The following is a 24,938-nucleotide window of genomic DNA, read 5'->3' on the forward strand; positions in this document are numbered from 1 at the left end:
TAAAGACCCGGGTTCGATTCCCAACATGGGTCCTGTGCACAGGGCTCAGGTCACGAATCAGTTGAAGTTAAGCAACGTCGAGCTCGGACAATCCTTGGATGGGTGACCGTGTTTGGCAGCTTGACTCCTGAGAGTTTCTAGGACTTCAGTCCTGCCCCACAATGAAGCACATGTGATACATGTGGTCTCACCTTAGGCAAGTGAGTTTGTTCAAATTGCCTCTGTTCACCCAGCAGAAAATGGGTACCCGGTTGGATAAAGTCATGTGACTATAACCTTCTAGCGCCTAACAGGCAGCTTGGGTTATCCGGGGTAATAAGAATCAGATTCTGATTAAGCGCCGCGAGCAATCACTTGGTGTTTGGAAACGTGCGCTATAGAAGATGACTTATTATTATTATTTTATACAGTGTGTGAAGCCCATTTCTGGTGTCCGCTGCTGTGATATTGATGGAATATTGCTAAAAGCGGCATAAAACTAAACTCACTCACTACTAAAGCAGTAAGAGTAATGTCTTTCTTCCACATCACTCTGTGATGAACTAAGAACCATTGGTTTCAGCAGTGGGGAAAATGTGTTGTTAAAAACTGTCACTTTATGAATGTTTTCAATTTCAAATTTTAAAGAGTTTTCTTTACATTCAAGTCAATAAAATTCTCTTCCTCTTTAGTGGACCAGTAATCAGTCATTAAAATGTTAGCCATGAAAAAGACTTAACATTAGTTATAATAATGTAAACGCGAAGATGTAAATTTTCTTATTCCTATTTTGACATTTTTACTGACATTTTGCTAACTTGGGGCTGAAGGTCGGTCTTTGAGCAAGGCAAGATAAATTTCTACTTATCAAAGTGGCATTAAGATAAACAGGCTCATTCATTTTACTCCTTACTCTTTTTTTCACTCACTCACTCATCCCCGACCGCGTCATACCAATAGGCGTTAAAATATGGTACTTGTTGGTCCCTGCCTGGCACTCGGCATTAATGGGTACAACAAGGACTGGTCAGCTCGGAGTCAGTATGTGTCTGAGTGGGGTATTCATGCTTCACTGCGGTATGGTATCTCAGTGGGCTAGCACTATAAAACCAGCTTAAGTCTGGGCTAGTACAAGCACCCGCACATACACATACACACGCATGCACGGGTCGTCATATGAGCGAAATCTTCTCAAGCATGACGTAAAACCCAATTTCACCTCACCTCACCTCAAATCAACAACCAAGCAAACTGAGTTTGGATTTGATCTGCATTAATCATTACAGTCCTTTGTATATTTAATCAAAACAGCATTCGTGACCAACTCGTGTTATTCCGGGACAAGCCGAATAGCGACTCGTGTCTTCTTGGAGTTTACGGAAAGGGGCGAGTGGTGACGAATCTCAAAACACGTCGTCATATGAGCGAAATATTCTCAAGCACGACGATAAACCCAATTTCACCTCACCTCATTCACTCGCTCACTGTCCCTCTCTCTCATTCACTCACTCACTTACACTGTGCAGGTGAAGTCGGAGGTGAACAAGCTGTACCGACTTCTGGAGATCGACATCGATGGAGTCTTCAAGTCCATGCTGTTGCTGAAGAAGAAGAAGTATGCAGCGCTGAGCGTGAGTCGGTCAGCGGACGGCAAGATCACCACGTCAGAGGAGCTGAAGGGGCTGGACATCGTCCGGCGAGACTGGTGTGACTTGTCCAAGGAGGCAGGAAGGTAAGAACATAACCAACTGTATATATAAGTCTGAGGCACGAACAGCTGGTCAAGAAGCAGAGTCATGAAGTCATGTTCATTATATTCTGTATATAAATATCCATTTGTTAGGACTGTAATCTACTGAAAATGGTACGGACAGAATCTAGTGGATTCTGCGGGCACTCGTGTACTGTTAGTAATCTTAAGAGAAATGACTTAAGTTTTATAAGGCTCAACATCCGACTTTGGTCCATGGCTTATAATAGTTTACAAAATGTTATGCTAAGTTATTAATTTATGATTAAACTTTCTTCCATGTTAGAGTTGGTTCGAAAGAATGAAAACAATATCTGTCTGGTAGAACACTATAAAACCATCTACATGATGCAGAGATGACAACCACTCCAATTTTGGCGGAGTTACTCAGATTTTCGAATACAAATCTGCTCTCTGATTTCTCTTTAAAAACTCAGATTTTTGATAAATAATTCTGAATATATTTTTACAGTATACAATTTTGTAAGTCACCGGTGATATATATGAGTGAACACTGGTACAAGCTACAAGCATTCAGAAGCTTAGCGTGTGATCCTTTGGGTGTCGATTGTGTATATTGTGTGTTATTGACGATGAAGTTTCACAAAGTATTTCCGAATGCATGTCATAGTCCGTATGAAAGTGAAACAAAATGGCAGAGCCGACTAGGCGCTCACCCCCAACTTGCACCTTTGCTGCTCAGGCCTGGCTTTCAGCCAGTCATGACTCCGTTTTCCTTAGATTCGGTTGGCATCTCTGATGAGAATGAAGGCAAGACTGAACATATTTCTTTCGTTCAGAAGATTCTTGTTTGCTCTTCAGGTTTGTTGTGAGTCAGATTCTCTCCGGAGAGACAAGAGAGACGCTTGTGGAGACGATCCACGCAAAGCTGATCGAGGTGGGAGAGAAAGTGGCCAACAACGAAATCCCTGTTGAGTTGTTCCACATCACTAAGGTAGGAATCTGGAACTATTATCAGCATGGTTACATATCAAAAGTCAACAGTATTTTTGGGATTACACTTTCTCATTGGACCGCCTCCGTGGTGTAGTGGTTAGAGCGTCTGCCCGGAGAGCGGAAGGTCGCAGGTGCGATCCCCAACTGCGTCATACCAAAAAACGTTAAAATATGGTACTTGCCTGACGCTTGGCATTAATGGGTACAACAAGGACTCGTGGGCTCGGAGTCAGTATAATGTGTCTGAGTGGGGTATTCATGCTTCACTGCGGCATGGTATCTCAGTGGGCTAGCACTATAAAACCAGCTTAAGTCTGGGCTAGTACAAGCAGCCGCACATACACATACACACGCATGCACGTCGTCATATGAGCGAAATCTTCTCAAGCATGACGTTAAACCCAATTTCACCCCACCTCACCTCACTTTCTCATTGCACTACAGATTCTAGTAATTTTGGGGGTTGTCTTCCATCCGGGATTCGAACCCACACTGTCAGAGTGAGGCACTTAATTGCCAGCACACAAGGTCATCTATCAAGCTCACTCAGCCACAGCTTCCATTAGATTATACCCATTTGTGGTGTCCCCGCCATGATATTGCTGGAGTAATGCTGATACTAATCTCCCTCACTCACTCCATTAGATTACAATAATGAGATCACAGATCAAGATGTTTTGTAATATTGATTTAACACGGCTAAATGATTGAAGTATTTTTCCCTGTAAATACTTGTTGATTAAATGGAGATTGCCTGTTCTAGCAACTGACAAAGAACCCAGAGGATTACCCAGACAAGAAGAGTCTGCCTCACGTTCAGGTGGCGCTGCGAATCAACAGCAAGGGAGGCAAGCGCATGCGGGCTGGAGACACCATCGCCTACGTCGTGTGTGAGGTAGAGCATCTTTACTTGGCTAAATACGGACTAATGAGATATTTGACCAAGATTAAGCACTTTTAGAGCACTGTTTTGTGTTAGAATTTGATAGGGTGATATTAATACAGACCGATTGTGATGGGATTTTTGAGTGAATTTATTGCCAGATTGGGAAAAGATCTATGAATAAAAAAGCTTCCAGATTCCTGTCATTAGGCCCAAAAGTCTGCAACAAATGTCACAAAGAAGTCCCACATTGGGTGGAAGTAACATTACTCATTATGCTTTTGTTATGTATAATGTTATAACTTCATCGAAATGGCACATTTCACTGATAGGAGGACCTCTATATGACCTGTAGGCTAGACCAATTTTATTTCTTGTTTTACGGATCCATCAGTTGTATTTTTCAAAGAATAAGAATAAAAATAAAAATAAATTTTCCTGTGCTAAAAATAAAATCTGAATGTTTTTATCGGCCAAAAATGTAAACTTACAAAAAACACTCTTTTTTTTAGATTGTTCTTTTGCTTCATGTACCCTTCATAAATTGCCAAAATTAAAATACTTGTAGTATTTAATAGGAATTAATATTACTTTGACTGGGTATTTAAAAAAAATAAATTCCCTCCTGCCTCTAAGTTCTCTGAGGACAAAAATCCATAAAACAAGAAATAAAATTGGTCTGGCCTTAAAAAAATATTTCAATTTGATATAGAAAATGTGATCTTTTGCTCCCAGTGGCACCAAGTTTTGTATTGTGGATACATCTGTGGACTAAATGTGTCCTGGAATGCTGGTACACATGTTGTATGTCTGACTTTATTGATTACAGGATGGGTCAAACTTGCCTCCATCTCAGCGAGCGTACCACCCTGAAGAGCTAGCAAAGGGAGACAATCTCAAAATAGGTGAGTGAGGTCATATGCTACACTTCGGCGCAGTGATGACTTAGCATGACATCACTGCCACAGGCTAATTTGCATATCATGTGACCAGACTTTTCTCGTTTGTAAACAAGCGCGCATATTCATAATAAGAAGAGACTGGTCTTAGGCAAGCTTTTCGTCGAGCTCTTCACAATATTTTACATTGTTACATATATATTCTTCCACAACTGCGACAGTAAGGTCTATGACAGTACATATTTAGATATCAAACTGGTTGCATCGTTTGCTCTCTGTTGGCTTAGATGACAGCACGTGGAGCCGTACAGCCTATGTAAACAAAGGATCGCTACGCAAATCGAAATAGTGGTACATGTTTTAGGATATTTTCTCAGTGAAACTAAACCATTCTATCAAAGATGCTTAATTAGATGTGTAGACTCATCAAAAATAAAAGAGTTAAGAAATATGTACATTATATTGAATGGATGGTGCCTGTGGCAGAGGTACCATGCTGGCTTGCCGCATGGAAGATAGTGGTCATATGCCTACAGTTAGTATGACATTCTTGTGTGAACTCGTTCGGTTAAACGTGCCCTTATATAGAGAGATTATTATACAAGTCACTACCTTAGAGAACCCCAATATCCTGTGGTGTCTATAAACTTCTGGTTATGGCATCAATTCTGGTATGATTCTTGTTCCAGCCTGTTGTCACAATAACATATAAATGGTGCAAACAATGACGTCTGGGTGATGTAAACATCACGCTGGTGAAAAGATGTTTGCACAAGTGCACATTCTTCTTCCTTTCTCTCCCTTTCTTCTCCTGAGGCCATGGGAAAGCCTAGTGGTTTAAGCGTTCGCTCGTCACGCCAAAGACCCAGGTTCGATCCACATATGGGTACAATGTGTGAAGCCCATTTCTGGTGTCACCCGCTTTGATATTGCTGGATTATTGCTAAAAGCGGCGTAAAACTATCCTCACTCACTCACTCAGCTCGCTATATGATCAGTCGTTAAAAGAAACAGTGACGGCTGATATGATTCCAGATATTTTAGACATATATATGCTGAACAACATTAGAAACGCACCACCCATATAATACGAAATATTCCCGTCAAACTGAAATGTACCCATGATATCTGAGCATCGTCGGTGCATTAGTGTGGTTCGTTTCTAATGTTGTTCAGTGTATATATGACAAAGCATCTCTACGTTGGTGAATCTGGACTGGTGATATGATTGTTTGTTTCAGACATTAAGTACTACCTGGCCCAGCAAGTACACCCTGTCGTGGCCCGACTCTGTGACCCCATCGAGGGTACCGACGCTGCCCATCTGGCTCAGTGTCTAGGTGAGGGAAAACTCGAATCCGCCCCACTTTCATGTTGTAATCAATGCTCCCTGCAAGAATCCATAACTGATTCCTTCGCAGTGCATGCTGGGAGTTTGAGTTCCCATTCACTTCCAGTACAGTGCCTAGTGGCAGAAAGGGGTGGTGGGGTAGCCTAGTGGTTAAAGCGTTTGCTTGTCACTCCGAAGACTATTTTATGTCAGTGTTTAAATATGGAACTTTGTGGTGTCGTGATGGTGGTGTATATTTCAAAGCAGAGAACGATGAAGATTTTAGATTCTTGTGTACAATTTATGTAGATTCACAAGGGATATAGCTTGTGGATATGAAGAAGATAAACATGTAGGTATCCATAGTAACCTGTCTCTTTCGCCATGGATACCAACAGGCCTTGACCCCACTGGGTACCGGCATCAGGCACAGCACCATGACAACGGCGATGATGACGCGCTGCTGGGAGGAACGCAGATGTCGGAGGAGGAACGCTACAAGGATTGCGACAGGTTCAAGGTCAAATGTCCAGCGGCCGACTGTGGAAGAGAAATTATCATGGATGGTGTTTTTCTTGGACAGGTATGTTTCTGACTTTTTATCAGAATGGTTAAAACAAATTCTTGAAAAAAAGGTGTTTTGTGTATATTTGATTTCATGAACACTGTATTTTGAATTTCAATTCATGATTTTATGTCAGAGGACAGGATTACGATGTTCTTTGTGTGTGAGGATCTGCCACATTCAACAGCTGTCACTTACTCTTCACTCACTCACCCTCCATTTCTGGGGACATGACAGCTCTTCTCACGTCACTCATTCACTCACTGTACATTTCACAGTTCACGTCACTCACTCACTCACTCACTCATTTCACAGTTCACGTCACTCACTCACTCACTCACTCACCGTACATTTCTGGTGTCAGGTCATCTCACATCCAACACTAACATAATTCACTCCTTTCTCATCTATTATCTCTTTTGTTCTTTCTAATACTGCATTCCTTTTGTTATTCCTTCTGTCACTCCACTATCAAAAGCACTCACTGCTTTCACTCACTAATTCATTTTCTCTTTGTTATTTCTATATTCACTCACTAAAACCATCCACACGTCTACTCTTTCATACACTAGATTATTTACCCCATTTTCTCAGCCCTTCGCTCACACCTGTTTGTATTCCTTCACTCATACATTTACTTACCCACCAACCTGCTCCTTCACACACACAACCACCCGCCCACTCACTCACTCACCCAACACCCACTCACTCACTCACCAGGGGTGGAAATAACCCATTGCCCGACGTCCGAGTCCAGTGTTTTTTTCTGTTGGGCAAGCAAATTTGTATATCACACTGTACCGGTGTCCAGTTGACTTTCTAATGTTATTTATGTTGTTTATTTTTAAAAATCAACAAGAAAACAGCCGGTATAGTGGAAAAATTATCAGGGCAAGTGATTTTACATGTGCCACTGTTCCGGAGTACACTAGCAATTTTTAAGTTATTTCCACCCCTGACTCACTCACTGTGTTACAGGACAGTCCCCTAGAGTGCTCGCTGTCCAAGTGCTCCAACCCCCAGTGCAAGATGGTGCCCAAGGAGTACATCCCCCAGATTCAGAACAGCCTTGTCCTGGCCATCAGGAAACACGTCAAGTCTTACTACGAGGCAAGTTCAGCTAAATACTCCCAACACATCAAAGGAACTCTGTATCTTCGTCATTGGTTCCGCCAAAGTGGCAGACGATGCACACAACTGCATCAGTAACGTTGAAAGCATTAACATGACACTGGATGTTATAACTGTTGACAGAACCTCTAGTGGTGTTTTATTTACTCAAACATGGGTTCAGTGTTAAAATGGAAAACGTTTGTGACCTGATCTCGCAACTGTTTCAGGGTTGGCTGAAGTGTGAGGATTCAGCTTGCGGAGCTCGGACACGGAAAACTCCGCTGATGTTCCAGAGAGGGCATCCGGTGTGTGGAACATGTCATAGGGGGATCCTGCAGCCCGAGGTAACAAACTCATGATTAATATGTCTTCCTAGTCCATTAGATATACAGCGGACTCACTGCAGTCAAATGTCAGGAACCAGTCTTCTGTTCAGATTAAATATACAGCGGACTCACTGCAGTCAAATGTAAGGAACCAGTCGTCTGTTCAGATTAAATATACAGAGGACTCGGTCTCATCAATCTGTAATGTTTAATACAGATCTAACCCAAACTCAGTTTGCTTGGTTGTTGATTTGAATGATTACACAATGATTTGTGGAAGTTGTGTGGCTGAGCGGGTTAGGCTTCTGACTTTATGTGCTGGGGATTTGGTGCCTGACTGACTCAACCCAACAAAAGTACTAGAATCTGTACTTTACTAAGAAAGTATTATCCCAAATATAACATATGTTTCATGTTGATTTGAAGTTGATGGACACATAAAAGTATCAGCTAAGTTTGTGGTAAGATTGATATAGATGGAGATGGAAACTAATTTTGACTGTTGACTTCAGGCTGGTGAGGTACCAGGTATCAGGGATTTATCCAGACCAGCTCAGAGTTTCTTATTTGACTGGATCAGGTCCCTGATTCCTAAACCAATTCCTTCTCTCATTCCTTAACCAATTCATTCTCACATTCCTTATTGATTCCTTCTCTCATTCCTTACCGATTCCTTCTCTCATTCCTTACCGATTCCTTCTCGCATTCCTTATTGATTCCTTCTCTCATTCCTTACCGATTCCTTCTCTCATTCCTTACCGATTCCTTATTGCATTCCTTCTCTCATTCCTTATTGATTCCTTCTCTCATTCCTTACCGATTCCTTCTCTCATTCCTTACCCATTCCTTCTCGCATTCCTTATTGATTCCTTCTCTCATTCCTTACCCATTCCTTCTTGCATTCCTTACTGAATCCTTCTCTCATTCCTTACCGGTTCCTTATTTCAGTTCACAGACTCTGCACTGTACACACAGCTGTGTTACTACCAGTTCATGTTCGACACGGAGAAGGCCATCTCACTCCTGCCTGATTCAAGTAAGTTGTATTCGCGGTACAGGCACACAGGCACTGAAGTGATGCAACATTTGAAAAATGCTTCCTCAACTATTTTGCCTTTTTTGGTCTCACCGCTTGATTTTGTGATTCAAAAGTTTGGAAAAAGATGAAAAGTCCTGTTTTCATTCTTATGAACTCATCTCAATGTTTTTCTGATTTCTGATTTCTGATTCTATCGAACCAAGGGGGCACTACTTATACAACAACTGAAATTTACAATTTGATATGATAATAAAAATCATAATAATCTCAATGATAAGTTTAAGAATATTCATTAAAATCTATTTCTTCTGACTAAGGTCTTATGTCTGTGTAAGGTTTACGTATGCAAGTAGGCATTGTATTCATGTATGGCGTCATTGGCACATTTATTGGAATGTGATACCAAATTTATTACCATGATAACACTATATGATAAGTGTAACTTTTAACTTCAGAGCCTGGCATGAAGAACGCCCGAGGGGAGAATGCAGTGGGGTTGTACAAGCCGTCCTACAAAACGCTGAAGGACACTGTTGGCAGCTGGCTCAGATCTAACGCATACGCTGAAGTCAATCTTACAAAACTTTTTGATGGTCTGTTCGTCCTCAAATGAAATAAAAACTCGGGGAATGAAATTTGGTTATGATGACAAGACTTGGACACTCAGCTCAAGCAACTGTTGCCCCAGAAATGAAGTATTTGAAGATGATCCCGAGGAGGATGAACATGTTGGAGCTCACTTGTTGAAAGAGACAATTGCATTATAGATATGTAATTTATGCATTGAAGTGCTTGATACAGATTGTGTGTACATAGATTGAACTGTATATAGACTGTTGATCCGTGAGATCTGAATATGTCCACTGAAGGACTTCCTTTCAATGGGGTAGAACAGTAGTTAAAGTGTTTGCTTGTTCGGACGAACAACTGGGTTTGATATCCATGTGTTAATTTGGGTCTAAGTGTGTCATTTGTATATTACAAAGGGCAGCATCGAAGTTTCCTCAGGGATTTCTAGGAGAGAAAAGGTCCCAAATATATCGTCAATGTTAGACATTCTTGATCTAAGGTCAAGGTTGGACATCCTTGATCTAAGGTCAAGGTTGACATCCTTGATGTAAGGTCAATGTTTGACATCCTTGATCTAAGGTCAAGGTTGGACATCCTTGATATAAGGTCAAGGTTGGACATCCTTCATGCAAGGTCAAGGTTGACATCCTTGATGTAAGGTCACGGTTGAATGTCCTTGATGTAAGGTCACGGTTGGATGTCCTTGATGTAAGATCATGGCTGGACGTCCTTGATCCAAGGTCAAGGTTGGATGTCCTTGATGTAGGGTCACGGTTGGACGTCCTTGATCGATTGTCAAGGTTAGATTGACATTAATGCATGTGAGTAATCAAGTCAACCAGATACAGTAGTATTTGATAGCAAGAGCATACAATGATGCCCAATCCTGACATGTCTCTTCTTTGGACAACTTTGCTACATGGGATCGTCATAGGATAAGGGAAGATATTTGCACCTGTTCAATCAAATCTTTCCAATGGAGGCTATGAAAATAAGGGACATTCTCAGAGGTTGGGCTAGCCAATCAATGAGGCCATAGAAACATGCTCTCCAGGAATATGTTATTGTCTCTCCGCCTTTGTTGTTACAATCTGTAAAGTCCATTTCAGGAGGTGTGGTAGCCAGGTGATTAAAGCGTTTGCTCATCATTCCCCACGTGGGTACATTGTGTGAAGCCTATTTCTGGGTTCCCTTGCCGTGTTTTTGCTGGAATATTGCTTAAGCGGAGTAAACCTAAACTCACTCATGTCAGGAGTCACTTACTGTGATTGGACTAGAGTACCATTTAATCTTTCAGGGGTGGTGGGGTAGCCTAGTGGTTAAAGCGTTCGCTCGTCACTCCGAAGACCCAGGTTCCATTCCCCATATGGGTACAATGCGTGAAGCCCATTTCTGGTGTCCTCTGCCGTGATATTGCTGGAATATTGCTAAAAGCGGTGTAAAACCATACTCACTCACTCACTTAATCTTTCATAAAACAATATTCACTCATCTTGAAGTCTGCCTACCCAGACCACATTTGTACATTTGCATGTAAATAAATTCTATTTTATAGGCCATTAAATTTATGTTTGCATTTCATGTGAAGCCCTCATTTGCAGCTATGAGATTTTGTAGATAAGAATATAGATCAATCATTGCTTATTACATAGGCCATTCACTTCTTATTAATATATATACTGTACATCTTAGGTCACACAGGGGCGGTGGGGTAGACTAGTGATTAAAGAGTTCACTCGTCTTGCCAAAGACCCGGGTACAATGTGTAAAGCCCATTTCTGGTGTCCCCACCGTGATATTGCTGGAATATTGATAAAAGCGGCATAAAACTTAACTCACTCACTCACTCTTGGGTTCCACTGTTTTGTTTGTGCTGTAGTATTTGCTGGAAATATTCTGTATGTGTTGATATATGTTTGTATGTCATTGATGTGATGGAAGTTAGTAGAGCTGTGACGATATATCGTAGTATTGATATATAATCGTGATACTCTTTCTGACAATAAATATATCGATACTTTTTTTCGTATCTTGATATGTATCGATGACCTAAAAATTGTGAATTTTCACTAGAAATTGACGGTTATGTCAAAATTTACACTGTTACTTGTTATCAAAATACACTTTCAAAAAGAAAATAACTAAAGATAGCATATCATGACGCGCATCGTATTGAATCGTATCGTTCCACGATATCGCGATTCGTATCGTATCTTGAAATTTCTGTATCGTCACACCTCTAGAAGTTAGTTGGAAAATTGCTAAAAGTTCACAAACTAAACAAAACAAAAACTTGGTATCTGGGTTTTTTTTATGTATGTTCTGTCAATTTCAATTACATTTTCTTTATGAACTGCTGATATTGTATAGAAATTAATTTAATGTTTAATAAGAAAATAGAATCATGCTATGTTAAACAACAACACAGCAAAACCCGGGCAGGGGGTAGCTCAGTTGTTAAAGGGTCTGCCTGTCACGGGAAGGCCTGGATTCGATTCCCCACATTGATAGGTCGGGTGAAGCCAGGGTAAACTTGCTGGAATATTGCTAAACATGCATTAAAACCATACTATTATCAAGAACCACTATTTCAGTATGTCATGTATCCTGTATGTATATACATAAATTACTTTAAAACATGGAAATAAATAATTAAGACAGAATTCTGGTTTTGTTGTGTTCTCAGTTTGAAGAGTCCATGGAAGTGTAATTCAGGATAAATCTGTGTTCAGGTTGAGCTGGAGGTGGCTCGGCTGTGTTAGGGCTATCAGTCAAGACTTGGTGATATTTATAGCTTGTTTGCAGTGAAAACGTACCAATGAATTTCACTTTAAACAAAAAAGTAACTCGAGTAAAGTTCAATTAAGATTGCGAATCCTCATAATTTTACCTTGCCAATTGAACATTTAAATCTCAGAATTTTATTCAACCTAGGATAAAAGTTGTTTAACAAACGATCATAGTTTCAAATCGCTATTATTGGTTTGTATTACAAGGGGGTATGTACATAAAATGAAACACTGAGAACAAGTAGGGTTGGTACGTTTACTGCGCTTACCCCTTGTAATCGATAATAGCGATTTCAAACTATGATCGTTTGTTAAACAACTTTTATCCTAGGTTGAATAAAATTCTGAGATTTAAATGTTCAACTGGAAAGGAAAAATTATGAAGATTCGCAATCTTAATTTCACTTTACTCGATTTACTTTTTAGTTTAAAGTGAAATTAATCGGTACGTTTTCACTGCAAACAGACTATAGTTTGATACCCAATTTCCCCATGTGTCCAGTGGTTTATTGATGATGTGGACAAAGTAGTGAACGTTCAGGTCGGTTGGATGTTTAACACCACACTTGTGTAATCATTGTGCAATCATTCAAATCAACAACCGACCGCCTCCGTGGTGTAGTGGTTAGAGCGTCCACCCGGAGAGCGGAAGGTCGCGGGTTCGATCCCCGATCGCGTCATACCAAAAGACGTTAAAATATGGTACTTGTTGGTCCCTGCCTGGCGCTCGACATTAATGGGTACAACAAGGACTGGTCGGCTCGGAGTTAGTATAATGTGTCTGAGTGGGGTATTCCTGCTTCACTGCGGCGTGGTATGTCAGTGGGGTAGCACTATAAAACCAGCTTAAGTCTGGGCTAGTACAAGCAGCCGCACATACACATACACACGCATGCACTCGTCGTCATATGAGCGAAATATTCTCAAGCACGACGTAAAACCCAATTTCACCTCACCTCACCTCAAATCAACAACCAAGCAAACTGAGTTTGGATTTGATCTGTATTAAACATTACAGTCCTTTGTACATTTAATCAAAACAGCATTCGTGACCAACTCGTGTTATTCCGGGACAAGCCGAATAGCAACTCGTGTCTTCTTGGAGTTTACGGAAAGGGGCGAGTGGTGACGAATCTCAAAACAGAAGACATATGACTGCAGTGAGTCCGCTGTATATTTAATGGATTTGGAGTGGGTGAGTGAGTTTAGTTTTACGCCGCACTCGGCAATGTTCCCGCTATATGGCGTCGGTCTGTAAATAATCGAGTCTGGACCAGACAACCCAGTGATCAAATGCAAGAGCGTCCATCTACGCCATTGGGATACAATGACATGTGTCAACCAAGTCAGCGAGCCTGACCACCCGATCCGGTTTGTCGCCTCCTTTTGACAAGCATGGGTTACTGAAGATCAATTCGAACCTGGATCTTCACGGGTTGAAATGGAATAACTGTGAGAAGAAAGCGTGTGACACAGGGCAGTGTCGAACACTGATTGCATGACACTACAAGTGATAACAGATCATTGTATTGTGTGTCAGTATCTCGGTCTTCGATACCCACGTCCCGATAGGAATCAGATCACTGTCGACATACGCCTGAACTGTGGACGGATAGTGGTAGGATTTGCGTGTGCGCGTGCGTATCCTTCATTGTTCGGGCGGTTTGGTAGCCTAGTGGTTAAAGCGTTCGCTCGTTACGCCGAAGACCCGGGTTCGATTCCCCACAGGGGTTCATTGTGTGAAGCCCATTTCTGGTGTCCCCAGCCGTAACATTGCTTGAATATTGCTAAAAGCGGCATAAAAACCACTCACTCTCTCCTTCATTGTTCAGTTAATGCTGTGCAAGGGTGGCCCAGTCGCAAGGGCTGGAATTTCGCTGTACAGAGTTGTCTACCCTGGGCGTGCCAGGACATTATGACCTGATTTTGTTTCTCGGTTTGTCATCACCATCCACATGGTTGTTTGTTTGCAATTTTCAACCTGTATGGAAGCGCCATACGCTCACGTCATATCTGAGACCCGCATCACTTTGGGCTTTCCTGCCTCGTCAATAAATAACACAGAATAACACAGAATAACAGAAACACAGCTCATAGCGGCAGAAAACGAAAAACACTAACTCCAACGCCACGCAATGATTGACAGACTCAAGTTATAGGGTGAGTGAATGAGTTTAGTTTTACGCCGCTCTTAGCAATATTCCACCAATATCACGGCGGGGGGACACCAAGTGGGAATCGAACCCGGGACTTCGGCGTGACGAGCGAAAGGTTTAACCCCTAGGCTACCCACCGCCCCCAAGTTATAGGGACTTAAGTAAATATTTCGACATCTAAGTTTAAAGAGTTCGACTAGTCAAAGTTCGAGCTATCCGATGTTAGAAACAACCGCAAACGGTAACTGTAGAAGGAACGCGCGGGGACCAATACTTCGAGACAACCGTACGTTCGACAGATTGGTGTTTCAAAGTGTACTGCACTACCGCTATAAAATGTCCTTATCCTTGTATTGAAAACCTATGGAATCCTGGAAGGGACATTGTCGCATTGTCGCCAGTGTATGAAATAGGGACCGCCCGAGCGCCCGAGACGGTTAGATTTCAGACGGACGGTTTAGTTTTACATCTAGCCAGCCTGATGGTCTGGTAAGTATTGAATCATAACTTGGTGTCTGGTCTGGTTAAATCCATTTTGGACTGGTAACATTTCAAAGTTGCCAGCCCTGATGTCTGGCTGGGGTTTGGGCATATTTCATACACTGTTGTCGCCCTTACAGAAACAAGCAAAAGCTGTCAAAAGGTCGACCAATGCGACAATGTCCCTTTTGGATTCCATACATACTCGATACCAATCACCAAATCTGTTCATCAAACCCTGTCAGACGCGTGACCGGGCACCCAGTCACAATCAGATGCATCTAAAACAGTGAACGTAGAGCCTGGATCTGATTCCACTACACGCTCAAGCTAGCCCTGCTTGTACAACGCGAGGTTTTCCCTTACTGACGTGACAATCTGTGTAAAGCTTCCCGAAAAGGCAATTCTGAGAAAACATGTATAAAAGGCTAGTTGGAATTATGTGTTTGATCATGAAAAGAAACCAGACAGTGTCGCTGTCTCTCGCCACAACCATTATCGTTTACTTGTTTGTGAAACGGGTATCAGAAGTTTGGAAGGACACCGAGATTAGTGCTCGTCCCAATGACGATGGACTGGGTTTTCTACGTCGCGCCGCACAGAATATTAGCTCACCCCAAGAAGATGAGAGTACGAATGATGATCCGTGCGTGTTCTATTTAATGGAACATGTCGACTCTTCTGTCGCGTGCATGGACCAGGAATGGTTATGTGACGAATATGCGGATTCCAGTGACATCATTTGCAAGTGGTACAAGTCTCAGACTCAGAACCTAGTTGCCGACAATTGTCTTTTGCCAAACGCTACTGAGCTCGGATTCCAAAATGGCGGCTATCCTGTTCCAAGGATTGTTTACTACGTGGCCTTTGGTCTCAGTCGACTTTCTTTCATTCAGTATTTGAGTTTGCTGAGTGCTAAGAGGTTTATCAAGCCATGGGCTATGTACGTTGTCGGTGACGTGCACCTGACGGGGGCGTGGTGGCAGACGGCGACGACGGACCTGGGGGTGAGGTTTATCCAGAGGGAAAGGCCAGAGTGGCTTGCGGACATGAAAATAGCCTCCACTGAACTGGCTGGGCACCTCATCAGACTGCAGCTTCTCATGGGTGAGCATGTGTGATCATTTATCCGTCAGTTCATCCGTCAGTTCAGATCAGTTCAGTTCAGTTCAGTTCAGTTCAGTTCAGAGAGAGAGAGAGAGAGAGAGAGAGAGAGAGAGAGAGAGAGAGAGAGAGAGAGAGAGAGAGAGAGAGAGAGAGAGAGAGAGAGAGAGAGAGAGAGAGAGAGAGCACTTAAACGTCAGTTGATGTATGGATGTGTGTAATCACGCAGAGGTAAGATCAGGTGTGGCCGGTTATACGCGAGTCCACGTGTGAATTTGTGTGAATTCAAATCACATGTCTTTGTGTGTAATCACTTATAATTTAATGTGTGTGTGTGGCGTGCGCGCATGTGCGTGTGTGTGTGAGAAAGAGAAGGGGAGAGAGCGAGTTCACTTGTGATCACTACAGTTCATGTCTTTAACCCCCACCGCCCCAAGAATACAATGTATTAAATACATCTGTATGAAAGAGTGTCTGCAACTGAAGCAAAGAGTATGTGCAACTCAACCGAAGTGATTGTGCAACGTATCTGAAGTTATTGTGCAACTCTTCTCCATCTCTAAATTATACATGTGGATGAGGGTACACGGACCAGTAACAACCGAGGCCTTTCAGTACCATAAGATTCTCCTGGTTTGCTATTACAGCCTAATACCCGCATTTAAACAAATTCTCCTCACTGCAACACACGTCTGACTATCAAAATGATTACTCCATGAAACACTATTTTCAGTTAATGGCGGAATCTACCTTGACCTTGACATGCTGCTCCTTCGTCCTCTTGACCCATTGCTGCGTTATGACGTCACTCTTGGTCACCATGACAACGACAGGGGGTTGAATAATGCAGTCATATTAGCCAAAAAACACGCTCCATTCATAGAGAAATGGTACACCAACTACAACGACTTCAACGATGACGACTTCACTACATTGTCGGAGATAACCCTTCGACAGTTGTCGAATGAGCATCCTTCGTCCGTTCACATGGAAACAAGGAACTTCCTCTTCCCAGACAAGGCCCAGATGCGGGTACTGAGTATAAACCATTCTTACGACTGGCGAGGGAATTATGGAATACATCTACCGTGGCACCGAGAATTTCGACTGCCTACCAATCCGGATGGCATTAACAAGATGAGGAACTGCACTCTCCGACAGATCCTGAAGTATGTTCACAGTGAAAAGGGCGTCGTCCTTTCAAGCCCTTGATAAACCGAATATATTTCATATATAATTATCTTGTGTAGCTTTGCACTTTCAGATGTATTTTCCGTAGGATAAGCAGTGACGCTCATGAACACTGCCCCAAGAAGATACTGGATAGAATTGGTCTTCAACCCACATTTGTCGTAAGAACCACACTACTTTATCTTCCGCCTATAGTCTGTTTGCAGTGAAAACGTACAGACGAATTTCACTTTAAACAAAAAAGTCAATCAAATAAAGTGAAATTAAGATTGCGAATCCTCATAATTTTACCTTGCCATTTGAAAATTTAGATCTCAGAATTTTATTCAACTTGGGATGAAAGTTGTTTAACAAACGATCATAGTTTCAAATCGGTATTATTGGTTTGTAATTACAAGGGGGTATGCACATAAAATGAAACACCGAGATCAAGTAGGGTTGGTCTAAGTTAACGCTCACCACGTACCGCACGTGCATTTGTTTCACTGTTCCAACTACTGCGCTTACCCCCTTGTAATACAAACCAATATAAGCGATTTGAAACTATGATCGTTTGTTAAACAACTTTTTCCATAAGTTGAATAAATATCTAAGATTTAAATGTTCAATTGGCAAGGTAGAATTATTAGGATTCGCAATCTTATTTTCACTTTATTCGATTTACATTTTTGTTTAAAGTGCAATTCACCTGTACGTTTTCACTGCAAACAGACTATAGCCATTTCTGATATGCTAAAGCCCTAAATGAAGCAGGGCTAGATTTCCTCAAGTATTCCATCTCAAGGGGCTCCTTTTCAATTTAAATGGAATTATTTGTTTCTATGAAAATTATGTATATTCACAGACTAAACGTTTGTTTAGTCGAAAGAGGCAAATAGGGGAATCCGGTGGCCAGACTCTCTGATTTCCTTGGATCGATGCTCATGATGTTAATCACTGGATTGTCTCTACGAGGCACGATGTTTTACATAATGGTATTTCATACATCAGATATTGCTTAGTGTGGACTGACAAAAGCGACAAAGAAACACACTCCCTGTTTTGTCGTGTTTGAAAAAATGTATTCGAAGCCTTCGTAAAATATTGACAATTTCGATTGAAAATTTGGTTGAAAGTGTGGGATAGTCTGAACTGTTTCATAACAAAATCACAGCCTGCCAGCAGAATGTAGGAGGAAAGCCCGAATGTACAAGTCTTCGAGTGCACAACTTCGGTGAGACTGAAAACCCAGCCTCTGAATCTGGGACTCGAACCCTCGATAGTACACTAGCGTGATAACCTGGACCACTGACTACTCACAGCACTGGCGGGGTCCAGAGGTGGTGGTGGTGGTGGGTGGGGTGGTGTGTGTGTGTGTGGTTCGAACCCACCCCTTTGAAAATGACTTAAGACCACATTGAAGATTTTTTTTTGCGTTGGCGGAGCCAAGGGGGTGTGTGGGGTGTGTGTGTGTGTTTGTTTCAGGGGATTCGAAACACTGATCATAATCGAAACATCAGACCAACTCTGTGATTTTTTTCGCAGAATTTTTATACTCAAAATAAAAAAGTTGTTTAACAAACAATCTTTCAAATTTTGACACAGTACACTATTTGTTACGAGGGAGGACTGCAAAGAGAGGAACAGCCAGGTGTACGCGGAGCACGTGCACAAGTGCTGACAAAAATATTGAATCATTTACCTGTGCTGTGCTGTCTCCATCCTTTCCCGCACACCTGCACATATGCACATATGTATGTATGTAGGTAGGTACCAGGTAGGTGTGTGTGTGTGCGTGCGTGCGTGCGTGCGTGTGTTATGTGTGTGTGTGTATGTATACACGAGAGACTGCAAATAACGAAATAGTGGTTCTTTATTTATATGAGTATTGTTTTAATCCATGTTTAGCGATATTCCAGCAATTGTACCCTGACTTCACCCGACCTATCAATGTGGGAAATCGAACCCAGGCCTTCTCTTCACACGTAGAGTAACTTAGTAAGGCAGACCCTTCAACTACTGGGCTACCCCGCCCTATTCTCGTTATGTTGTTAAACAAACGAATGAGTGAGTGACTAAGGTTTTACGCCGCTTTTAGCAATATTCCGGCAATATCACGGCAGGGGACACCAGAAATGGGCTTCACACATTGTACCCATGTGGGAAATGGAACCCAGGTCGATTTAACCACTACGCTACCCTACCACCCCCATAAACGAATGAATTCTGTTTTCTTATTAAACATTAAATTTATTTATTTATTTATTTATTTAGTGCCAATATCCAGATCACCTGCTCAAAGGTAATTGTATTAGATTGTTTAAAATAAACGAAGGAATCCTATTCATGATGTTGATCACTGGGTTGTCTGGTCCAGACTCGATTATTTACAGACCGCCGCCATATAGCTGGAATCAAGAATGTATCTAAACATTTAATTTCATGACAGACCTACCATGCGTTGTTTGATTCCAACTGTAGCGGTATTATACAGCTCTCTTTGTGAAATAGATAATCGTATTTGTCCGTTACACGATGTTGGCATGGAACTGACGTATTTTCAGCGTAAATATGTGGGTACCACACTTAGAGGTTGAACATCTCAACATATGTATGTACCCAAGGAACGCACTGTGGCTTCTGTTGAATTGCTGTGTTTGATCGGTGGTTGGTGTAAAAAGCAGCGTTATTTATTTCCATTTTTTCCGTAATGCTTGAATACAGCTTTGTGGGAAGAAATAACATATTTACGTTTATTTTATGTCCGTTTGGAATAGGTAGGTCCGATAACCATGTCAAAAATTCACACGCCTTAGAGTTCTCATTTCTCTTACCTTTGACCCCGTGAAAAACAGATCCCCTATGTCCCATAGCTATATTGTACTGACTGACTGAGTTTGGTTTTACGCCGCTTTCAGCAATATTCCAGCAACATCACGGCGGGGGACACCAGAAATGGGCTTAACACATTGTACCCATGTGGGGATTCGAACCCGGGTCTTCGGCGTGACGAGCCAACGCTTTAACCACTGGGCTACCCCACCGCCCCAGCTATCTTGTAAAGAGGACTGGAGGATTTTACATTTACGCGTGGACCTTGTTTCTTGATATCAGCCACCCGTTTGACTTGTCTAGACTCGAATAGTTACAGACCAAAGTCATAGAGGTGAGGTGAGGTGAAATTGGGCTTTAACGTCGTGCTTGAGAATATTTCGCTCATATGACGACGTCCAAAGTCATAGAGGTTGAATACAGTTGAGTGCTGACTTGAATAACACGCATCCGAAATAGGTGTTCTGACCTCTACAATTCATATGTCAGTAGCATTTTCAAATTCATACAGAACGGGCGTTTGTGACTGTGTTATTCCTCTGACGAAACGGTAACATAGCAGCATCATTAACCTGACATACGGTTCGCGTAACAGGGATACAAATTTAATGTGACGTAAAATTGGTATGCATCCCATAATCCTTTTCATCTGACAACCATGGAAGAGTGTTATTCGACTGATATGAAAGCCACGTTACTGTGTTATTCAATCTGACATGACAACAATGTAACAGTCTATTCACCTACGTAATAAAAATGTAACTGACCACGTGTTATGTTATTACCTGACATAACAACAATGTGACAGCGTTATTCACCTGTCGTAATAAAAATGTAAGAACCATGTAACAGTGTTATTCACCTGACGTAACAACCATGTAACAATGTTATTCACCTGATATAACAACCATGTAACAACATTCACCTGATATAACAACCATGACAGTGTTATTCACCCGAGCACAACCATGTAACAGTGTTATTCACCTGATAAATAACAACCATGTCAACCAATGTAACAAATCACAACCAGTAGTTATTCACCTGACGTAGTGTTATTCAATTGATATAACAACCATGTAACAGTGTTATTCACCTGATATACCGTCAAATAACAGTGTTATTCACCTGATATAATAACATGTGTTATTCACCTGACATCACAACTATGTAACACTGTTACAGTGATATTATTCAGCAAGTTATTCACTTGACATAATAACCATGTAATATGTTATTCACCTGATATAGCAACAATGTAACAGTGTTATTCACCTGACATAAAAACAAATGTAACAGCGTTATTCACCTGACATAACAACAGTATACAGTGGTATTGTAGCAACAGTGATATTCACCTGACGTAACAGTGTTAAAAATGTAACAGTGTTATTCACCTGACATAACAACAATGTAACAGATATAACAAGTTATTCACCTGACATAACAACCGTGTAACAGTGTTATTCAATTCGATATAACAACAGTGTAACAGTGTTATTCACCTGACAACCACGTAACAAATTCAGTATAACAAATGTAAAAGTGTTATCAACGGACATAACCTGATATTCACCTGACATAACAACAATGTAACAGTGTTATTCAACCTGATATAACAACCATGTAACAGTGTTATTCAACCTGATATAACAAACATGCATAACAGTGTTATTCACCTGATATAACAACAATGTAACAGTGTTATTCAACCCGTGTAACAGTGTTATTCATGAATAACAAATGTAACAGTGTTATTCACCTGATATAACAACCATGTAACAGTGTTATTCAGTTATTCACTTGATATAACAACCATGTAACAGTGTTATATGATATGCACAACCATGTAACAGTGTTATTCAATTGATATAACAACCATGTAACAGTGTTATTCACCTGATATAACAACCATGCAACAGTGTTATTCACCGGACATAACAAACCATGTAACAGTGTTATTCACCTGACATAACACAGTATAACAGTGTTATTCAATTCGACATAACAACCATGTAACAGTGTTATTCACCTATAACATCAATATAACAACCATGTAACAGTGTTATTTATTAATCAATGTGATATAACACCATGTAACAGTGTTATTCATCTGACATAACAACCATGTATATCAGTGTTATTCACCGGACATAGCAACAATGTAACAGTGTTATTCACCTGACATAACAACCATGTAACAGTGTTATTCACCTGATATAACCATGTAACAGTGTTATTCAATTCTGATATAACAACCATGTAACAGTGTTATTCACCTGATATAACAACCATGTAACAGTGTTATTCACCTGACATAACAACCATGTAACAGTGTTATTCACCGGACACCTTTATAACAGTGCAACCATGTAACAGTGTTATTCACCTGACATAAGCAAAATGTAACAGTGTTATTCACCTGACATAACAACCATGTAACAGTGTTATTCACCTGATAACAAATGTAACAGTGTTATTCACCTGACATAACAACCATGTAACAGTGTTAGTGTTATTAACCTGATATAACAACCATGTAACAGTGTTATTCAACCTGATATCACAACCATGTAACAGTGTTATTCACCTGATATAACAACCATGTAACAGTGTTATTCACCTGATATAACAACCATGTAACAGTGTTATTCACCTGATATAAGCAACCATGTAACGGCAGTGTTATTCACCTGATATAACAACTAGTAACAGTGTTATTCACCTGATATAACAACCATGTAACAGTGTTATTCACCTGATATATAACATAATGTAACAGTGTTATTCAATTGATATAACAACCATGTAACAGCAGTGTTATTCACCTGATATAACAACCATGTAACAGTGTTATTCACCTGATATAACAACCATGTAACAGTGTTATTCACCTGATATAACAACAACCATGTAACAGTGTTATTCACCTGACATAACAACCATGTAACAGTGTTATTCACCTGATATAACAACAATGTAACAGTGTTATTCACCTGATATAACAACCATGTAACAGTGTTATTCACCTGATATAACAAACCATGTAACAGTGTTATTCAACCTGATATAACAACAGTGTAACAGTGTTATTCACCTGATATAACAACCATGTAACAGTGTTTGATATCAACCATGTAACAGTGTTATTCACCTGACGATACAACCATGTAACAGTGTATTATTCACCTGTAACAGATATAACAACCATGTAACAGTGTTATTCACCTGATATAACAACCATGTAACAGTGTTATTCACCTGATATAACAACCGTGTAACAGTGTTATTCACCTGATATAACAACCATGTAACAGTGTTATTCACCTGATATCACAACCATGTAACAGTGTTATTCACCTGATATAACAACCATGTAACAGTGTTATTCAACCTGACATAACAACCGTAACAACAGTGTTATTCACCTGATATAACAACCATGTACAGCAAGTTATTCACCTGATATAACAATATAACAGTGCCATTGTAACAGTGTTATTCACCTGACATAACAACCGTGTAACAGTGTTATTCACCTGACATAACAACAATGTAACAGTGTAAGTTATTCACCTGACATAACAACCGTATGTAACAGTGTTATTCACCTGACATAACAACAATGTAACAGTGTTATTCACCTGACATAACAACAATGTAACAGTGTTATTCACCTGACATAACAACAATGTAACAGTGTTATTTCAGAAATGTAACAGTGTTATTCACGATTAACGTAATGCGTAACAACAATGTGACAGTGTTATTCACCTAACATAACAACAATGTAACAGTGTTATTCACATCTGTCGTAATAAAATGTAACAGTCTATTCACCTACGTAATAAAATGTAACATTTTTCATGCCGCGCCATATGTGTACTACTTGTCAATGGAAAGTTTAAAATCTTCAAACAACAAATTGCCTTTACTTTTGAGGTGACAAAGAATTCTAAGACATTAATGTATAGTAATATTTTACAGACAGACTGTTTGAGAATACAACAGCATGCATTTACAAGTCGTCCAAATTTACCGTTATAAAAATGGCATGAAATGCCTCACAGCTCCTTTATCCTAAATACTTGAAACTCGGACAATATAAAGGCAAAAACTAATATCCAACAACTTACAACAGTTGAGTTTGACAAAGTATGGATCTCGAAGATACTGTTTGAAAGGAACACGTAGTATACAGTACATGAGACAACCCTCTCTTTTCCGTGAAAACGGAAAAAATATAGTAAGTTATGTCACAATTTATACAAGCACGAATATTGTTATATAGTGAATATTCGTAAGTATCCCGCAAAACCTTTACTTAAGGTACTGAAAGTGTTGGCGAATGAGGATTTAATTTTTTAGACAAACCTAAAACCCAGATATATATATAAAACAGATATATATATATCTTAAATTGGTGTAACTGTTTGACACAGTGCACTTTGTGTTGTTTTCAACGTTAACCCATATTCAACAAAAAAACCAACAAGGTTTAATAAACCTGATTAGAAGCTCAATTTAATGAATTAAGGGACGTGACGTGGATTCGTTTGCTTTTACGTGAAAAACCCTGTGTGTTTTGGCCTTCAAAACCGGCGTGTGTCCGTTCACTTTGTGTAATTCCGCCCAATAAAGCAGTGAAAAGCCATGACCGGTGTTGACCCAAAGACTTCCCTGTGGATTCAAATGTCGCCTCGACAAAATCAATATAGACGTGTTGTGTTTATTTGACGGCTAACCACATAAGTAAGGACGCCAAATATCAAATGCTTAAACATGGGACCCAGATTCTAGTTATGGTTGAACACGGTTGACGATAGCGATTTAGATACTAGTTGTGGCTGAAAACGGTTGACGATAGCGACCCAGATGCTAGTTATGGCTGAAAACGGTTGACGATAACGACCCAGATGCTAGTTATGGTTGAAAACGGTTGACGATAGCGACCCAGATGCTAGTTATGGTTGAAAACGGTTGACGATAGCGACCC

At 40.6% G+C, this 24,938-nt stretch overlaps 2 protein-coding genes across 2 annotated transcripts in view; both read left to right on the top strand.

Moving 5' to 3' along the window:
• LOC124259897 (DNA polymerase alpha catalytic subunit-like) overlaps positions 1-10,821 on the top strand; it is a 53,568-nt gene extending 42,747 nt beyond the window's left edge. The window contains 10 exon segments of the mRNA XM_046694124.1: positions 1,506-1,711; positions 2,552-2,684; positions 3,450-3,581; positions 4,399-4,474; positions 5,710-5,808; positions 6,197-6,381; positions 7,342-7,473; positions 7,704-7,820; positions 8,751-8,838; positions 9,297-10,821. Coding sequence (XP_046550080.1) covers positions 1,506-1,711; positions 2,552-2,684; positions 3,450-3,581; positions 4,399-4,474; positions 5,710-5,808; positions 6,197-6,381; positions 7,342-7,473; positions 7,704-7,820; positions 8,751-8,838; positions 9,297-9,454 — 1,326 coding nt within the window. The 3' untranslated portion in view covers positions 9,455-10,821.
• A 4,467-nt stretch (positions 10,822-15,288) lies between these two features.
• Positions 15,289-17,352, top strand: LOC124259896. The gene is made up of 2 exons (XM_046694123.1): positions 15,289-15,943; positions 16,674-17,352. The coding sequence occupies exons 1-2, from the start codon at positions 15,289-15,291 to the stop codon at positions 17,150-17,152; spliced, it is 1,134 nt and encodes a 377-aa protein (XP_046550079.1). The 3' UTR covers positions 17,153-17,352.
• Positions 17,353-24,938: the final 7,586 nt, after the last annotated feature.

Source organism: Haliotis rubra, unplaced genomic scaffold (assembly GCF_003918875.1).
Source record: "Haliotis rubra isolate DU_JTF1 unplaced genomic scaffold, ASM391887v1 Scf740, whole genome shotgun sequence".
Lineage (NCBI taxonomy): Eukaryota > Metazoa > Mollusca > Gastropoda > Lepetellida > Haliotidae > Haliotis > Haliotis rubra.

Bases quoted from the DNA above. Each gene is read 5' to 3' on its own strand.
- LOC124259896 (XM_046694123.1), top strand. From the start codon at position 15,289: ATGAAAAGAAACCAGACAGTGTCGCTGTCTCTCGCCACAACCATTATC. The intron at 15,944-16,673 runs GTGAGCATGTGT...CACTATTTTCAG, and splicing joins CAGACTGCAGCTTCTCATGG to TTAATGGCGGAATCTACCTT.